Source organism: Carassius gibelio, chromosome B18 (genome assembly GCF_023724105.1).
Source record: "Carassius gibelio isolate Cgi1373 ecotype wild population from Czech Republic chromosome B18, carGib1.2-hapl.c, whole genome shotgun sequence".
Classification (NCBI taxonomy): domain Eukaryota; kingdom Metazoa; phylum Chordata; class Actinopteri; order Cypriniformes; family Cyprinidae; genus Carassius; species Carassius gibelio.
The window spans coordinates 20587688-20603579 of record NC_068413.1 but is presented as its reverse complement, the minus strand read 5'-3'; the positions used below and the strand labels follow the sequence as shown (position 1 = coordinate 20603579).

At 40.0% G+C, this 15892-nt stretch overlaps 2 protein-coding genes across 3 annotated transcripts; both read right to left on the bottom strand.

Annotated features, from left to right (window-relative positions):
- Positions 1-546: 546 nt before the first annotated feature.
- On the bottom strand, positions 547-11556 carry spred3 (sprouty related EVH1 domain containing 3). Of its 2 annotated transcripts, XM_052583022.1 has the most exons (6): positions 8874-11556; positions 6401-6566; positions 6094-6262; positions 5835-5896; positions 5249-5410; positions 547-3657 (listed from the first exon to the last, which is right to left on the bottom strand). In XM_052583022.1, the coding sequence occupies exons 1-6, from the start codon at positions 8882-8884 to the stop codon at positions 2689-2691; spliced, it is 1539 nt and encodes a 512-aa protein (XP_052438982.1). In that variant the 5' UTR covers positions 8885-11556; the 3' UTR covers positions 547-2688. The 2 variants fall into 2 exon arrangements, with proteins under 2 accessions (XP_052438982.1, XP_052438983.1); XM_052583023.1 differs by lacking the exons at positions 6401-6566; positions 8874-11556 and having other exon boundaries at positions 5249-5420; positions 6094-6240.
- A 135-nt stretch (positions 11557-11691) lies between these two features.
- On the bottom strand, positions 11692-14680 carry psmd8 (proteasome 26S subunit, non-ATPase 8). Its single transcript, XM_052583025.1, has 7 exons — positions 14515-14680; positions 13942-14014; positions 13750-13852; positions 13245-13410; positions 13054-13154; positions 12862-12973; positions 11692-12151 (listed from the first exon to the last, which is right to left on the bottom strand). Exons 1-7 carry the CDS (start codon positions 14623-14625, stop codon positions 12014-12016), a joined length of 804 nt encoding a protein of 267 aa, XP_052438985.1. The 5' UTR covers positions 14626-14680; the 3' UTR covers positions 11692-12013.
- Positions 14681-15892: the final 1212 nt, after the last annotated feature.

Below are 15892 nucleotides of genomic sequence, written 5' to 3'. Positions count from 1 at the left end.
AATTGGCTCCGCCTAGTGGTCAGAGTCATTATTGAATGTATATCAAACTCTCTTTGACTCTTATTTGAAGAATATTATTTTTTTGCATTATTTTCCGGACAATCAAGAGCATCTTCCTCCCAGTTCTCTGTAGTTTGTCATTTGGACCACTGTAATACAAATTATTAATACAATTATTTAAAATACATGAATATATAGGTTAAATATAATATACAGTTTTTATTTTGTATTTGAAAAATATTGTCTGCACAGAACTCCCATTGCTCCTTTTCTTTTATAGGGTGTGGGGAGGGTTATTGTCATAAAAATATTAATTTACTTTTCTTTTTGCAAAATATTAATTATTATGTGTTTCCTTTGAAAAGGGAGAAATATGACCTTGATATTTCTTCATGAAATTCAGCCTTTTCCAACTGGATGTGTGAATGGAGCACAATGCACTATTTCTGTCTCGTGCTCTAATACACCAGACTTATATTGTGGTTATGAGTGAATGCTGAATGATGTCGTTCCACAATTAGAGTACATAAACACATGTAAACATGATTCAGAGTGCAAACTTTTCATTAAAATATAGAGTTAGGGTTTAATTAATGATACAAACCCACGATATGTAACACCTCAAAGCAGCAAATTGGCACAAAGTCAGAGAAGTAAGACAGCACAGAAAATAAAAACCCGTCTCCAAAAATAAATAAAGAATTAGAATAAATATCTCAATAAATATATAAACAGGTAATATTTTCCATTGATTACTTATCAAACTAATAGACACATACATATTCAAATATGCACATTGGCAGAAATAAACAACCTGAAAAAAAAAAAAAAAGAGTATTTAGGTACGTCGTTACTTAGAAATTATAGGTTATTGGTTAAATAAATCAAAAGGCACATTTATTAATAGGATGTATGACTAGGGCCCTCAAGGGTGGTCTCATCTCGCAAAGTTCTCCTTTTTTCCAGTGCTATTTTTGGGTCTTTTTGTGTTTCTCTACTCATGTCTAATATTCTGCCCATAAAGAGTGAGTGTGTGTGTGTGTGTGAGTGAGAGAATGTTTCACGTCTTTGAAAATGGACTGAAATGAGTCCAGATGGACAATGAAATACAATGCACATGTGTGTAGATCTCATGGTCTTGCTGTAAAACCCTTTTCTTTTAAAGTGCCTCTAATGAGTAGTTAATACAACATTGACGGAGAAACCTCTTGGACGTTAGTTCTTCCCCATCATAGATATCATAATTTAGAGGCGTCGTCTTCCTAACTCAAACATTGACTACAGGGCTGTGTCTGATTCCCTAACTCCTCATTACTAGCAGCGAGGTAAGACAAGTTTAGGGGAGTTGAAATAGCAGCTTTGAGATATTTAAAGCAATGTTTCTTAACACTTTGTGGTCCAAACCGTTATGCCAGGCAGTGTTTGAACTGATTGGTCTAAATTCTTTAGCGTCCTCTAGCCAGACGATGAAGTTTTCAGCATCAGGTCATTTGCCTGTCCACAGTGAAAACTAAATTATGTACTGTAACACAGTCACAGCCAATCAGAATTGTAGCTGATGTTTTTTGGACCAATGAGATTTCACTGTGGGCGGGGCTAACCAGACAAAATGGCATGTCACTTCGTTGCTCTGTTTAGGAACGCAAAAGCACACGCGTTGTAACTCATGATAGTTAATGACTGAGTACTTCTCTTGTTGCTATACGGACAGATAAAGTTAAAATGTTGTCACACAAAACAAGCCTTTGCTCTGTTATTCTTTACTTCTTACTAATAAGTAACAAAGTTAATTTATTTTTGGTGGTGTGTACAACTACATTTCAAGGCCTCGGTTCACATTTGCTGTGCAAATGTTCGGCAGATTTACGTCTAGATTATCTCTCCACATTTTTGGTCTGTACTTCAAATATAGGCAACCTTCTTGGTTGCTGGCAAGTTCAATACAACTATACTCTCTTGACAGAATAATGAACATGTATGTGGTGAAAGTGGTGAATTTGGTGAAACTGCTGCCCTCGATCCGACTGTTCACGTTCCCTGTCCTCAAACAACTAAAAGTGATACGACATCAACATGTTCTCCTTCACAGATATGTTCTGCCCGAACGTGCATGAAAAACCTACCGCAAAGACCATATACAAAACCTCACCACAGCACCCCGAAATAAGCCTATCTGCCTTCCTCTCCTCTGGACTTTGAGGTAAAACTCAGTAACGTAGAGGTACAAGGGGAGTGTATTCATTAACTCAATTGCAAAAAATAGATCAAGTAAAATTAGATACTCAAAAAAAGGTCTTATAACCATAGCTATAAACATTTTTCATCTCATATTTTCTCCCTAAATTAAGAAATAAAACCCAGAAAAAAAAACTAACAATTGTTTACACGTCACTGATCCCCATTCACTCCCCACCTCCCGGAGATGACCCCTGAACCCAACGACCAGCAAATCAGAGAGCGATCTCCCCGAACCCATGCACCCTCCACCGGTATGAGCGTGAAGGGTCCGAGCAGAGAATAGAAAGAGCGGAATGCAGCAGACGGCCTCAGAGGGGGCAAGGGGATATTATCGGGAAGGTTTATGTAGGAGATCTGGCTCTACAGCTGTTCCTCGAACGACGGCAACGTCTTTGTGCTCCCGTCCCGTCACAATAAGCCCCCTCCACACGCCCTCCCCCCAGTCAGGCCTCATCGCACGGCCTTGTGCTTTCCTCCGCAGCAGCCGCATCTCTCCCCACAGCGCAGGCATGCGCGCAGGGGCAGGTAGCAGCACATGCAGGGCACAAAAAGAGACAGTGTCAAAAGCACCATCCAACGGGCGCAGCACAGCGTGTGCGGCCGGCCTCCCATCGAGTCCTCGCACGAGCACGGCTCCCAGAACTCGCCCTCGGAGTCCGACATGCAGTGGTAGAGCAGGCTCTCCGCACACCACACACATGTCCACTGGCGCAAGCAGTGTAGCGCCGGATCGGGAGCGTCCCGGCAGCGCCCCCGTCCGTTCTCAGAGGCGCTGAAGACGGAGCGGCAGTACACGCAGCGTGACGAGCAAGAGGAGGAGCCCTGAGGACAGGAGCTGTCGTCGTCGGGCGAGATGGCTTCCCCTCCGCCGGCCCCTCGCTTGCGAGTCCGAGAGCGGGGCGTGGCGAGCGAGGTGTGAATGCAGCAGGGTGAGGGCGAGCTTTTGCCCGTCTCCTCCGGGGAGCCGCTGGCCGACGGCACTCCCGGCACGGCGTTGGGCATGCAGGTGGGCGAAGAGTTGCGCTGAGAGCCTTTGGTGTCCAGCATGACGGTGACCTCGCAGCCCGTGGTGCCCACGCCGGCCAGTTCCTTCTCGAAGCGCACCACGCAGAGCTCTGTCTTGTCCTGGCCGCCGCCCACCACCACGCCCCCCGTCAGCCCACCCACCTTGGTCCGTGTAGCACCGGCGCGGCGGTAGTCCTCGTAGCCGCGTGTACCCCACAGGTCCTTGCACGGGTCCAGGCTACGGAGATCCCCTTCCTCCAGCAGGGAGATGGTGGGCGAGAGCGGAGAGAGGGGGGACGAGGTAGGGGGCAATATGGGGGGGGTCGGGGGGGCTGGAGGAGGCGGAGGGGGCGCCGGAGGGTTCAAAACGGCGGTTACTTGGGTGAGCTGGTCCTGGGCAGGTCGGGTGTGGATCTGCAGTGAGAGAGGAGCGAGGGTTGAATATAACTCTGGAGGGGCAGTGACTTGACTCTCGTATTTTAAGTCTGGATCTATTTATTTATTTATTTAAAAATACAATAAACATGCATTTCATTCATACATTAATGGGTGTATTCACACCAGGAAAGTCTACTTACTCACTTGCTTTGGTTCAGACCAAATACAGTGTTGATTTTATTTTTTTTGGGGTGTGGTTTGCTTACACAGTACCCCTTATGCAGCTGAACCAGAAATTGTGTATTCACACCTGTCTTGTTTGGCTTGATTGAATCGAACTAAATTTTGTTTCCCCCCTTGGTGCAGATCTTTTGGGCAGGTGCGGACTAAACATGTACCAAACCTGTACTAAGGTCATGCATTCATAAGTTCATCCATTCATCTATACCAGAGTTAATTTGGAACCGGACCGAGATCGTCTCTTCAGCTTGATCTTGGTACTGTTGTTTGGTCCGCACCCGAGTGCAATTGCTGTATTCACACCTGCCCAAAAGATTTGCACCAAGGGGGGAAACAAACTTGAGTTCGATTTAGTTTAACCAAATAAGACAGGTGTGAATACACCATAAAAAGCTGTCACCTTTTTAACAGGTACATCCTTTCTATGAATTTGACATACCCTTTTAGGTTACACTTTATTCTACAGTACATGAACTTACATTGTAAAAAAGTACTGGGCGTATAAAGTAACTATGGGTTAAGGTAAGGTTTAGGGGTAGGTTCAGGGTTAGTACCTAGTTGTTACCTAGTTATTTTAATTGTTATATTAAGTACATAGTATGTACATGTGGAACAGTACTGTAAAATAAAGTCCAAACGTGTCTTAAACTTCCATTGCTAGAACCATGCTTTTCTGTTTGAGCTACAGGAAGGTGCTTATTAGTAACCCAAAAGGATGTATTTATACCAAAATGATAAATATTAGTACTTTTTGAAATGGTACCACCCCAGTGACAGCTTTTTACACTTTATTTCTGTGACTCAAAAACATAATTTTCTGTGATGAACATGTTTTTCATTTCTGAATTAATTTAGATTTTTTTGGTGGGAATAAAGTAAAATATATTTTAAAAAAAAAATCATTATAAAGAATTGAAAAGAAAACCTTGAGGAGTATTTTTAGCAAAATAGTTTTGCTGCTTATTAATATTTGAAACACTGATAAAAAAATAAAGCTTAATGTCATGTTTGTAAAATGTCATGTGGTGCGACTCCCAAAAATCGTAATATTAATAAACAATTCACAATATTTATGAAGAAAAATAAATTATCTTAAAATAATACATTTATTTATTTAAAATATGTTTGTTCAGAATTATTAATGTGAATACATTCATATGTATTCAAATTTTATTTTAGATTGATGGTTGAACCACATGACATTTTTCCCATCGATCTACACCATTTCTTGAAAATTGTATAAAAGTTTTTTTTAAAACCACATGAATACAAGGAGAAGATGTTTGTTTTAATCTAGATATCTTAAAGATTGTTCCCTTTTTGGACACATGGACACAGCATTGACGGACATACCAGAGTCAACTTATAAGCAGTGTGAATCCTTTACCTGAGCTGGGGTCTGCGTCGTGCATGCGTGCCCTGTCCCATACGCAAACTCCTCTGTGGAGCGCACAAAACAGGTGGAGGACGACTCACTGGTCACAATGGTAATGGGTTTGGGCAGCATCTCTTTTCTGCTGTTGGATGACGACTCACTCCCTGTATGAGACTGAGACAGACTGCAAGTCATCAAACATGCAGAACCACCTCATGCTTACGCAACAAGACGGAGGATAGAAGGCGTAAATGTGTACTTTGGATTTTCTTGTTTTATGTACGAGTCATTCCCTAATTCTGCTTTGAATTCATTTGAATAGTATTCAAAAAAAGAAGCGAAATTATTGTCAAGATTTTAGCCCGGAAACGGCAAAGCAAGTTATTACGTTATGATGATTTCAAAGACAATTTTCTTTGTACAAGTGAATCGTGCACCGTAAGACCAGAAATGCATAGGAAAATAATTAGTCAATTTTGATTTATTGACTTCAATGTCTATTACGACTTCATGAGTATCTAGTCACAAAGTAATTCTCAGACAGACACAAAGATGAACAAGATAGTTCGAAGCACTTTGTTTTGATAAAAACACTCACTGCTTGACCGTCATCCTCTGTGTCGCCCTCTTCAGGTGTCGAGGAGGATGGCGAGTCAGATCCTGCAGGGAAATAAAAAAAAAAAAACAGACTCTGTTTTATCATAAATACATTTAAAAAAGAAAATAGAAGTTCACATTAGACACATTAGCGAGATCCTTGCACTGTATTGGTACATTGAGAAGTCAGAACAACAAAGTTATTTGGCTTTAAACCTCTAAATTAGCTTTCTGTTTGCTATCTTTTGCTGCTTCTGTACCTCTGTCCAGCTTCTCAAGGACACTTTGAAGCCCCTTCTCGAAGGAGATGGCGTCAGCTGGGCTCTGGAAGGTCAGACCAAACTTCCTCTCCTCCACACGCCAGTGATGGAAGATGGGGTTCACCTTATTGTAGACCAGACCCTTTTGAATGGCGCATTCCAGCACAGGCTGCACAAAAAAAAAAAGAGAGGTGGGCGGGTGACTCGCGGGCCACTCGTGAGGGCAGCTACCAGATTACCTGAACTACCAGGACTGTCAGGCTAAGGGCACTCAAAGACAGGCATGAACACACACGCACACACTCACTGCTCGATCGCGTAGCCGTTCTCCACGTATGACGTACTCTCTCCGCCCACGACCTTGAGAGCTCCGCCCCTTGCATATGACCACGTGACTGAGGCCGCCGCCTCCAAGGGGCACCCAGCCACCGCTAGAATCATCACGTGTCATCACCACGGCTCGGACACGCACACTGTTAGGGAAGTGAAAGCAGTGAGTGCATTAGCAAGCTGAGCGCAAACACACACACACACACACACACAGACTTTGAGACATAAGCAATTAAACAAGAAAATACGACCATCAGTATAAAATATTAAAATAGCCTCAAAATTAAGGTAACTGACAATTAACAGGGAAAAGGACAAAGATGCAGAGTTAAGATATGTAAGGAAATACTATTTCTTTGGCCTGCAATATCCACTGGAATGATCACGTTCATAAACCATTTTGCTTCTGTAATCTTTCTGGACATATTTCCGAGTGAAACTTAATATTCAGTGTGAATAAAGGTGAGGTGGGACATTGGATTTTATCCATTTGAAACTTATTAGATCACGAAAAGTGGATGTTAAAACATCACAAAAAAGATAGGTTGTTTCAGACAATGAGCAAGTTACATTACATCTGTAAAACAAGAAAGTTGTATTAATAGAAATAGCATGCACTAATGAACTGTCCATCAAAGAACACGCATTACAAAAAAATGGGTTAAAGTTCATGTCGACTGACATTTTGGAAGTACTTGGTAGTGAATTGCCTTAAACCTCTACAATCATCTTTTTTTCAATGTTGAAAACTCAAAGTCAGCCAGTTCAAGCCGAATGCAAGTAAGGTTAGTCTGGAGAGTTTTGGAAGAAAACACACTTCACAGTCTTTTGCTACAATATGGTTGATGTGATGGTCACAGCTATAGCAGCAGACACGTGACTGGAGGGGACTGGATGAAACATGTTTGGCTCTTTTCCCTGCCCACGCCAGGATGATGAAGTTAGTCCAAATGAAGAGTCATTTCAGACGTGGAGCTAGTTATTCGTTAAAATATCACTGAGACGTTTGATTCAATGTGTACCACAATAGGGCCCATAACATACATTTAACCTCAAGTAAATATTATAAATTTTTAAGCTGACATTAAAGGTTCAGTTGATTGCACCCCTTTAGGCAACATCCATTCGCAATAAATATGACACGCCCCTTTTATCTGTCAGGTAACAGGGATATAAACAAAAACGCCCTTTAATATAATTTTGAATGATTCCTTGAGACAAGATGGTGTGGCATGGTTGCAAGGACAGGTTTATCGTTTTTAAATTGACTCAATTATCTTAAATCACAACGTCACGTGCACTTTGTTATATTCCCTAAACCATGGGGAATCTATAAACAGTGAATCACGAAAATTAACAATGAGAGGAAACAGCGCGATTTTTTTAATGGACGGTCACGTGGGCGAGGAAAATCTAATCTCACTTCCAGCGCGCGCACGTTTCCAGCCATCGCTCATTTCTGTAGAAAGGTATTTAATACAGTCGTTTCGCGTATACAATGAAGCAACAAAGAGCATAATGGCTCCATATGGAGGAGTAGCACAGAGAAGCAAATCGTAAATAAATGAATGGCCTGAGGGGAATGAAATGTGTGGAGGTGATGAGGGAGAGGCTGGGAGATGAAGAGTTAGATGTATCAATGAACGCGCCCATTCGCCATACAAGGCCCTCACAGCGGTCTTCCAGTCCGACAAGCCCCATTACAATAAACGCTATGAAATCACATCCATTTTGATCCACAGCCCCGATCGTGATATTAAACAGCATCAGTTATTATAAGCCACTGCCGCACCATATCGACACGCGTTCACGCGCACTCATTCGTTCATCCCGCTGTTTTAATGAATGGATAAAATCACATATATGCTACAGCACGGAGGATGAGTGGGTGAAAGGAGGATATGGACAAGAAATAGAAGAAGAAGACGAAGAGAAGCGCTGGGGGGAGGGATGGGGGACATGAAGAGGAAGAGGAGGAGGGGGTGAGAGAAAAATCACATTTCATTCATAAAGTTTGGCTTTAAAAATCATAATGAAACTCGAGTCGCGTTGATAAAAGCATCCCTCTCCGCCCGACGCCAGGAAACTCGCCATATCTCGAGGATTTGGAACGACACGTTTTATAATTCACGGATGTATTTGGTGGTTATACGTGGAGCCTCCACACACACACATACACACCATCATCATCTTTGAGACAAAAAGCCGTGTCTTATTGCGACCCGTTCGTCTTTCACGCGGCACTGAAGGCGTTTTATGTACGTTAGTTCACTTCAGCCGAGGCCCGTTCACTGGCGTTATTCATCAAATGTTGGATGATTATGGAGAATATGGTGTACAGTGTTGATAGTCATAGCTGCGTAATAGTGTTTATGAGAATCTTAGAGTCCATTAGAGGTGCTGCAAATCAATCAGTTCTGTTCTGCACAAATAAAAATGCATGGACTTACTCGCCCTCCATGGCTCGGTGTTGCCCGCCGCTTCGAGCTGGCTGCCCCCCGGTCTCTCGTCTTTTTTTATTCCCCTTCTTACCGAACACACACACACTCGCGCGCGCGCGCGTTTTCACACTCACACACGCGCGCGCGCGCGCGTCCTCACACTCTCGCTCACATACGCACGCACACCATCTCTCATTCACTCACTCCTTGCGCTTGCTGCTCTCTTTTTCTTGTCTTTCTCTGTCCACCTTCATAGGGTTTCGGATGGGCTAGAGGATGCAGCAGCCATTTTCCACCGCCAGCATCATCATCATCCTCCCTCCCTCGCTTCCTCTCTCTCTCTCTCTCTCTCTCGCTCTGTCTCTCTCTCAGTCCCTCCCTTTCTCTCTCTCTCTCTACCTGTCTACAGCAGTTCTCACACACTCGTGGATGGACACTGTGTCCCCGAGTGGGAGTCGCATCGGTCCAGTTCTGTGGCTTTCAGGACATTCAGAGCGATCTGCTTCTATAAATGGAAATGTACATAAACAGCCACCACTGTCAAAACTGGAAAAAAAGAGTGACTGTTAATGTTAGTGAGAGAGATGTTTACACAAAGCAAAATATCAATAGTGGTAAGTGCACTCGGTTGATCTGTTCTAGTGTAGATCAGCGATGGATCACGCCTCAGTACCTTGGACAGCTCCCATACATACAGCTCTATACGCCATGACAGGATTCACAGCAGCTAGCTCCATTCATCTCCAACTCCCCATTCATGTTCACTGATAGCCCACCATTGATAAACAGCCCCGCCAGCCTCGAGCCTTTCTAACTCTAATAAACACCCCTCTCGCGCTCCTTCAAACAGATGCATAAAGTACATGAAGCTACAGCACGGCAGTGCTTAAATAGTTTGCTATTTTAATTAATATATATTTTTCTTTTTTTAGTTGTTAAATTAGTCTTAGCCTATATCCTCGCTATTGTTTTTCCTATAACATTTGTTCTTTAAAAAAAAAAAAATAGTTGTTTATCAGTACAAATATAGCCTACAAATCACAAAAATTCCTGACCTCTTCTGTTTGCATTTTATTAATAATGTTTTCCAGGTGCTGTAGGCTAGTCAATTGACCCGAATACAGTCATTTTACACGAAAAATAAAATGATTATTGTTATTTTAATTGAAATTATATGAACAAAACTCCACACCTAATTAAGGAATAAATGAAATCTCTCTTATACACTTTTATCTGGAGATATTCCAACAAAATTGGGTATTTATTTAAACTGTATTTTTCACAAATACTATCCAAGGTTTAGTAGAGTTTACTGAATTAGGTTACAGCAGAGATAAAGTAGCCTGATGATATTCTGGTTCAAATGGTGAATTAGCCTACAGAAATGCGTTTTCCGGCCCTGAACAGTATCAATGAAAGGAAAGGTTAAAGTCTGTGCTAACAAGGGCAGATCTTTTATTAGACAGCACACATTGTACCTGAAGAGCCAAGGGGAAATTGAGGCTACAACCAAAAAGACACCAGCTCCACTTAAAGCCAACATGCTGAAGTGCAAGAAAACATGCGACACACCTCAGGAAACTCAAGAGGGTGGAAATAAGGGCATGCAAGTAAGTGTTAAAGAAACTTTCCTCCAATTGACTCTTTGTCTAATGTGCTCTTGTGTCATGAAATGTAATCTCAATACATTTGAATACAGGTTCAATACATTGAATTCACTCAACTGTTGCAACAATAATGCCACAATTCCAAGGCTCCTTCAAAAAGACTAAATTTCCTTAATGCTTTTTCTTTAGATATATTGGGTTAAATATAACCTGGACATGTTGTGCATTAAACTTCTCTTGGTTTTCTTTTCTTTATAAAACACGAGGGTCATCTGTATTGCCATAAGATTCACAATTAGAGGTCAACCCTGCACAGAAGAGAATGAAAGATAACGGATGTTTAACTCCCGGTGATCTGACACCAAAACCATCCAGAAATCCTTCTGCTCTGCCCTCAAAAAATAAAAAAGCAGTGATACTGTAAATTTGAGGTCTTTACCCCTGCTCCTGAAAGCCCACTGCCCTGCAAAGTTCACTTCCAGCTTGTTCAACACAAGACCCTGATTTAGCAGGTATGTTTGATTAGGGTCGGAGCTAAACTTTCCAGGACTTGGTCACCAGCAGCAGAGTTGACTTTTTTATGTGGGTGGTGCATTTGAAGATACAATATGACACCCCAGCTTGATACCACCACAAACATCGTTTTTGGAAAGACCCTATGCACAACTACCCTTCCCCATACTCCTCCATGCCCACAAAAAAAGCCTAAGCATATGCCAAGTCCAGAACAAAACACAATGCAACTATGAAAGAAATATGTACAGCAAACATTGTTTGAAAGCTGACCTGCCTCTAAATGTTATATGGGGAGTCAAACCTGTGAAAATGTGCATCTTAATGCATCTGTGACTTAACCTTGGTTGTCTTGCCTGAACAGGAAGCAGACTATAAACCACATCTGTTAAATTCAGATAATATTTCATCAGTTTAAAAATCAAATGAACTACTTACCTCACTTTTTTCATTTGAAACACATTTTCACAGTAGTTCCTGCATCGAACTAACACAATATAAAAGATAACGTTATTATTTCTGTTTGGTTTATTATTATGTACAGAGTTCAAGGCGGCATTTTATAAAAGAGTCTGAAAAAAAAATGTTTTATTCACCAGAAGTGTCTTGTGACAATGCCAGCCAGGCCGATCTTTCTCACATTTCTACACAAACTCACTCTTGATAAAAACCATCCTTGTTGAGAGGAACAACAACAATTTTCAAAATAAGACATATTAAATGTTTATTTAGAAAACAAAAACAAAAAACACCTTGAGACCCAGTTATTAGATGTTGATCAGTAATGCAGGAGGGTTGACACACGCAGCACACAATCATAAGAGAGACCCTGATACAGGTAGATCTTAATAACTTGTAGGCTAAAGAGTTCTGGTCTCGTTATCTGAGAGTCATTATTTGCCGCCATGTCATCCTGTGGCTAAACTGAGTACAGACATATGGCCACTGTACAATGGTTTGATTTGTATAATTGGATAAACAAACGTGAACCTTTATGTATAGATCTGTCTAAACGCTGCTATATCTGCACTACACAATCATTTCCAGCTGCCTTGCATACTCGATGACTTGTTGGGCCAGTTCTGTGGAAGGGATGGTCACTTCCTCGGTCTTTTGATGCTGGGTACTGAATGAATAGTATCCATCAGGACTCTGGGTCCAGCCTCTCTGCAGAGAACACAAGCCAGAACATCAACATATCAGTATCAATCCAATAAAATGTATAATATTTACATGCCCTCACACCATCCAAGATGTAGAGGAGTTTGTTTCTTAATTGAAACAGATTAGGAGAAATTTAGAGTTCCATCACTCATTCACCAATGGATCCTCTGCAGTGAATGGGTGCCGTCAGAATGAGAGTTCAGACAGCTGATAAAAACATCACAGTACTCCACACGACTCCAGTCCATCATATTGTGAAGTGAAAAGCTTATTATTTGTAAGAAACATCCATCTTTAAGGAATTTTAACTTTACACTGATTTTCTGGCCAAACCACATAATGCTGTTACTGTCCATCATCTCCTGTTGTCCTCTCACATCAAAAGCCACAAACATTTTTACTTCACAATATATTAACTGATGGAGTGTGGATTATTGTGATGTTTTTATCAGCTGTTTGGTCTCTCACTCTGATGGCACCCATTCACTTCAGAGCATTAATTAATAAATGTGCTTCTTTGAATAAAATACATAAGATTGTTTTATCATAAAGTTCAGTATTACGTTATATATGATTAACAGTAAAAATAAAGTGTATATATTAGGAAAAATAAAGCTTAATTATTAATTGCAACTGTTTGTATGACAGCTAACCTTAAAATTCATGATTGTGACAGGCCTAGTGACAATATCTGACAAACATCAAAAACGTACTTTCTTCGCATATTCGGTCATCTTTTTCTGAGAGGAGAAGAACAGCACCCGTGAGGCCTCATTGAACTGAATTTGTTCGTATGCTTTCTCTATACAACCTGCAATCTCATCTCTGCAAGCAAAAAACAAACAAACATTTAAATGACAGTTCATCATCTCCATTTCGCAAATAAGACCATAGATAACCCCTACCGAATAGTATCAAGAAGAATGTCAATGAAGAAGGTGTAGCTCTCAGCAGGAATATTTCCTTTAGCGAGAAAGACCTTGTTATAACTGCCCTCCATCAGATACTGAAAATAAAGAAACAAAAAGATAGGAAAAAACACAATGATATTTAAAATAAGCAACTAGAAAAAAATAAATAAATAAGTGTCCCACACCTGCTCTAAAGAAACTGGATGTCTGATGTAGACATTGGTCTGGATGTCTTTTGCGCTCAGTCTCTCCAGCTCTGTGTGGAACTCAGACACTCTGTTCTGAGACAGCAGGAAGAGCAAGTTGAGACCCAGCAACTGGTGTCTGTACGCTGACTCTGGCAACTCATCCCTGTGACATTTAACAAGAGATCAGACCATAACCGGAGCAAAGAAAAAGCCAGCAAAACAATTCAGGGTATAACATGCTGAAAATTTAACTAGAACTGCATTCAGAATCTATTTTCAATCTATCTCTCAAAGAAATGCAGTTACGTTGAAAACATTAATGTATATTCCTGCATACATGTGATGGTCTCTGTACAATGCGTGTCCAGTCCTTTTTTTAAATGCTGCATTTCATCACACTACAGACTACAGCGTTGTAGGCGATATGTGATTTCAGCACAACTATTGTTAGCCCACATTGAGTCAAATCTGAGTGATAGTGAGTAAACAGAAGAAAAATTACTTGTAATCAAAGTAATAACACTTAAGCTGAGCCATGTAGCGCTCAAAGGACGGGATGTCTTTCTTTAGAATGCTCCATAATGCTCCAATCTCCAAAACATCTCCTACAATAATAAAAAAAAAAAATTAATAACAAATATTATAAACAGTTTACTATAAAATAAATAAGTAAAATATTATCCTTAATACTCACTGGCAAGGATAAGCTGTTGTTTGGTTAGCTTGGTCCCAGTAGTTGGTAGAAAGTTCAACTCTAGCAGGGATATCTACCACACAAAAAAAGATGCTTTCATAAAATGTTCAGATTTACGTTCATAAAATCAGATTTAATAACTATCACAGCTGTCAATTGAGAGACCGGTGTATTTTTTTTTTATATTAGCCAACATATAAATAATAGTATACAGGACAAAATCATTTAAAATATGGTGAAAAAATACCGTAACGTTACCTGTGAATGAATTATTATTATGTATTTTAATCAGTTCACATATGCTGTCTCTTTATTTACTACTAACGTTATATCGGTTCGATATCTGTTAGCTAACTTGGTCATTTGGCGCTGAACAAACCAAATTCACAAAGTTTAATAAAAAGTCTGTGTTTGTATGATGTAAGTTCAAAAACACAAAATACAGTGTTTGTTGTTAAACAGGAATCAATCGGACTGAACACTTTTCGATAGCAGCGCTGCTAACTGCTCAGCAACAACGGACTGTTTCTACAATTTAGGAGTATTATTGTTGGTATATATCTTTGGTCCTACCTTTAGCTTGCTCAGGGTCTCACCGCATTTATTAAGATTTGGATTCTTCTTGTTCCACTCGGCTTTCAGCGTCTCATATAACCCCGCAGTCTCCTTCAACACAGACGCCATGGTGATTCTGCAAAAACCTACGACACCGGTCTGACAGAACACGGCAGTACGCTGTCGTAAAGAATGATGGTGTTACCATGGAAAGCATGAGAAGCGGCATTTTAGGGGTGTGAAATTAGGTGCAGTTTATAATATTTTTATTTAGTTACAGAAATATATATTTAAAGTGTATATCTTTCTTTTTTTAATTGATGTCCTTACCTATAAAGCAATACAGTTATACTGATAGCTACATCAACTTTAATTTTAATATATAGAATTTGAGACATTTTGTCCGGAAAGGAAGATATCATCCTTTTTTGTTAAATGTGGTGTCTTTGTGCAAAACAAAGAGGCATAATAATTTTGGGGTAACGCTATGTTAGCTAATTGGCAGCACAGTTTTATATAGATTTATTTTAAATATAGGTTTGTTTCACGTTTTAAAGGCTTTTCAAAATTAATAAAATGATTTTGAAAACGATTCAAAACAACATACATATGGACTGACCCTCTTGAATTTTAATTTAATCTGTATTCACAATTGCTTTACGTGTTTTGATAATATTTCTACCTTTATTTTATTATTAGTTTTCTTGTGTTTATAATAGTCTGCTTGGCTTCACTGTCGATGTGTTTAACAGTCAAAAGATGTTTGTTATTTGAGTTTAGTAGAAAAAATATATATAATTATTGTGTGTTTTTTCTTTCTTTCTAAAAAAAGAACCAAGACTAATGAATGAATTAAATAACTTGTGTTTATGCTAACAGGACTGAAACGTGTAGATGTTGTTTAGTCGGAAAGTACTAGTATTGCTAGTGCGATATTATGAGAACATCTCAGACGAATCAGCAGTAGGCTATAATATCTAACTACTTTGCATTCAGGCTAACAATTTTTCCTAACGTGTTCCCTGGGATTCGAACCCCCAACCTTGCGCTTGTTAAAGACATCTAACACTAGCTTGCTCTATTCTTTTTCTATTCTGTTTTCTTTTTATTTATTATATATTTTTTAAAGCCCTTGCTACGTGTACTGTGTACTGTGTTATAGCACTTATATATATCATTACTCTTTTGTTGATTTTGACTGCTTCCACTGTCCTCATTTATAAGTCGCTTTGGATAAAAGCGTCTGCTAAATGACTAAATGTAAATAATATGTAATTTTTACGATTTTATAGGCATGTTAAAATTGTAACTATGAGATATCTTTGAATGCATTGTGGGATTTTTTTATGTACAATGATGGCATCGCTTTTTGGAGTAAGAACAGCAACATCAACGA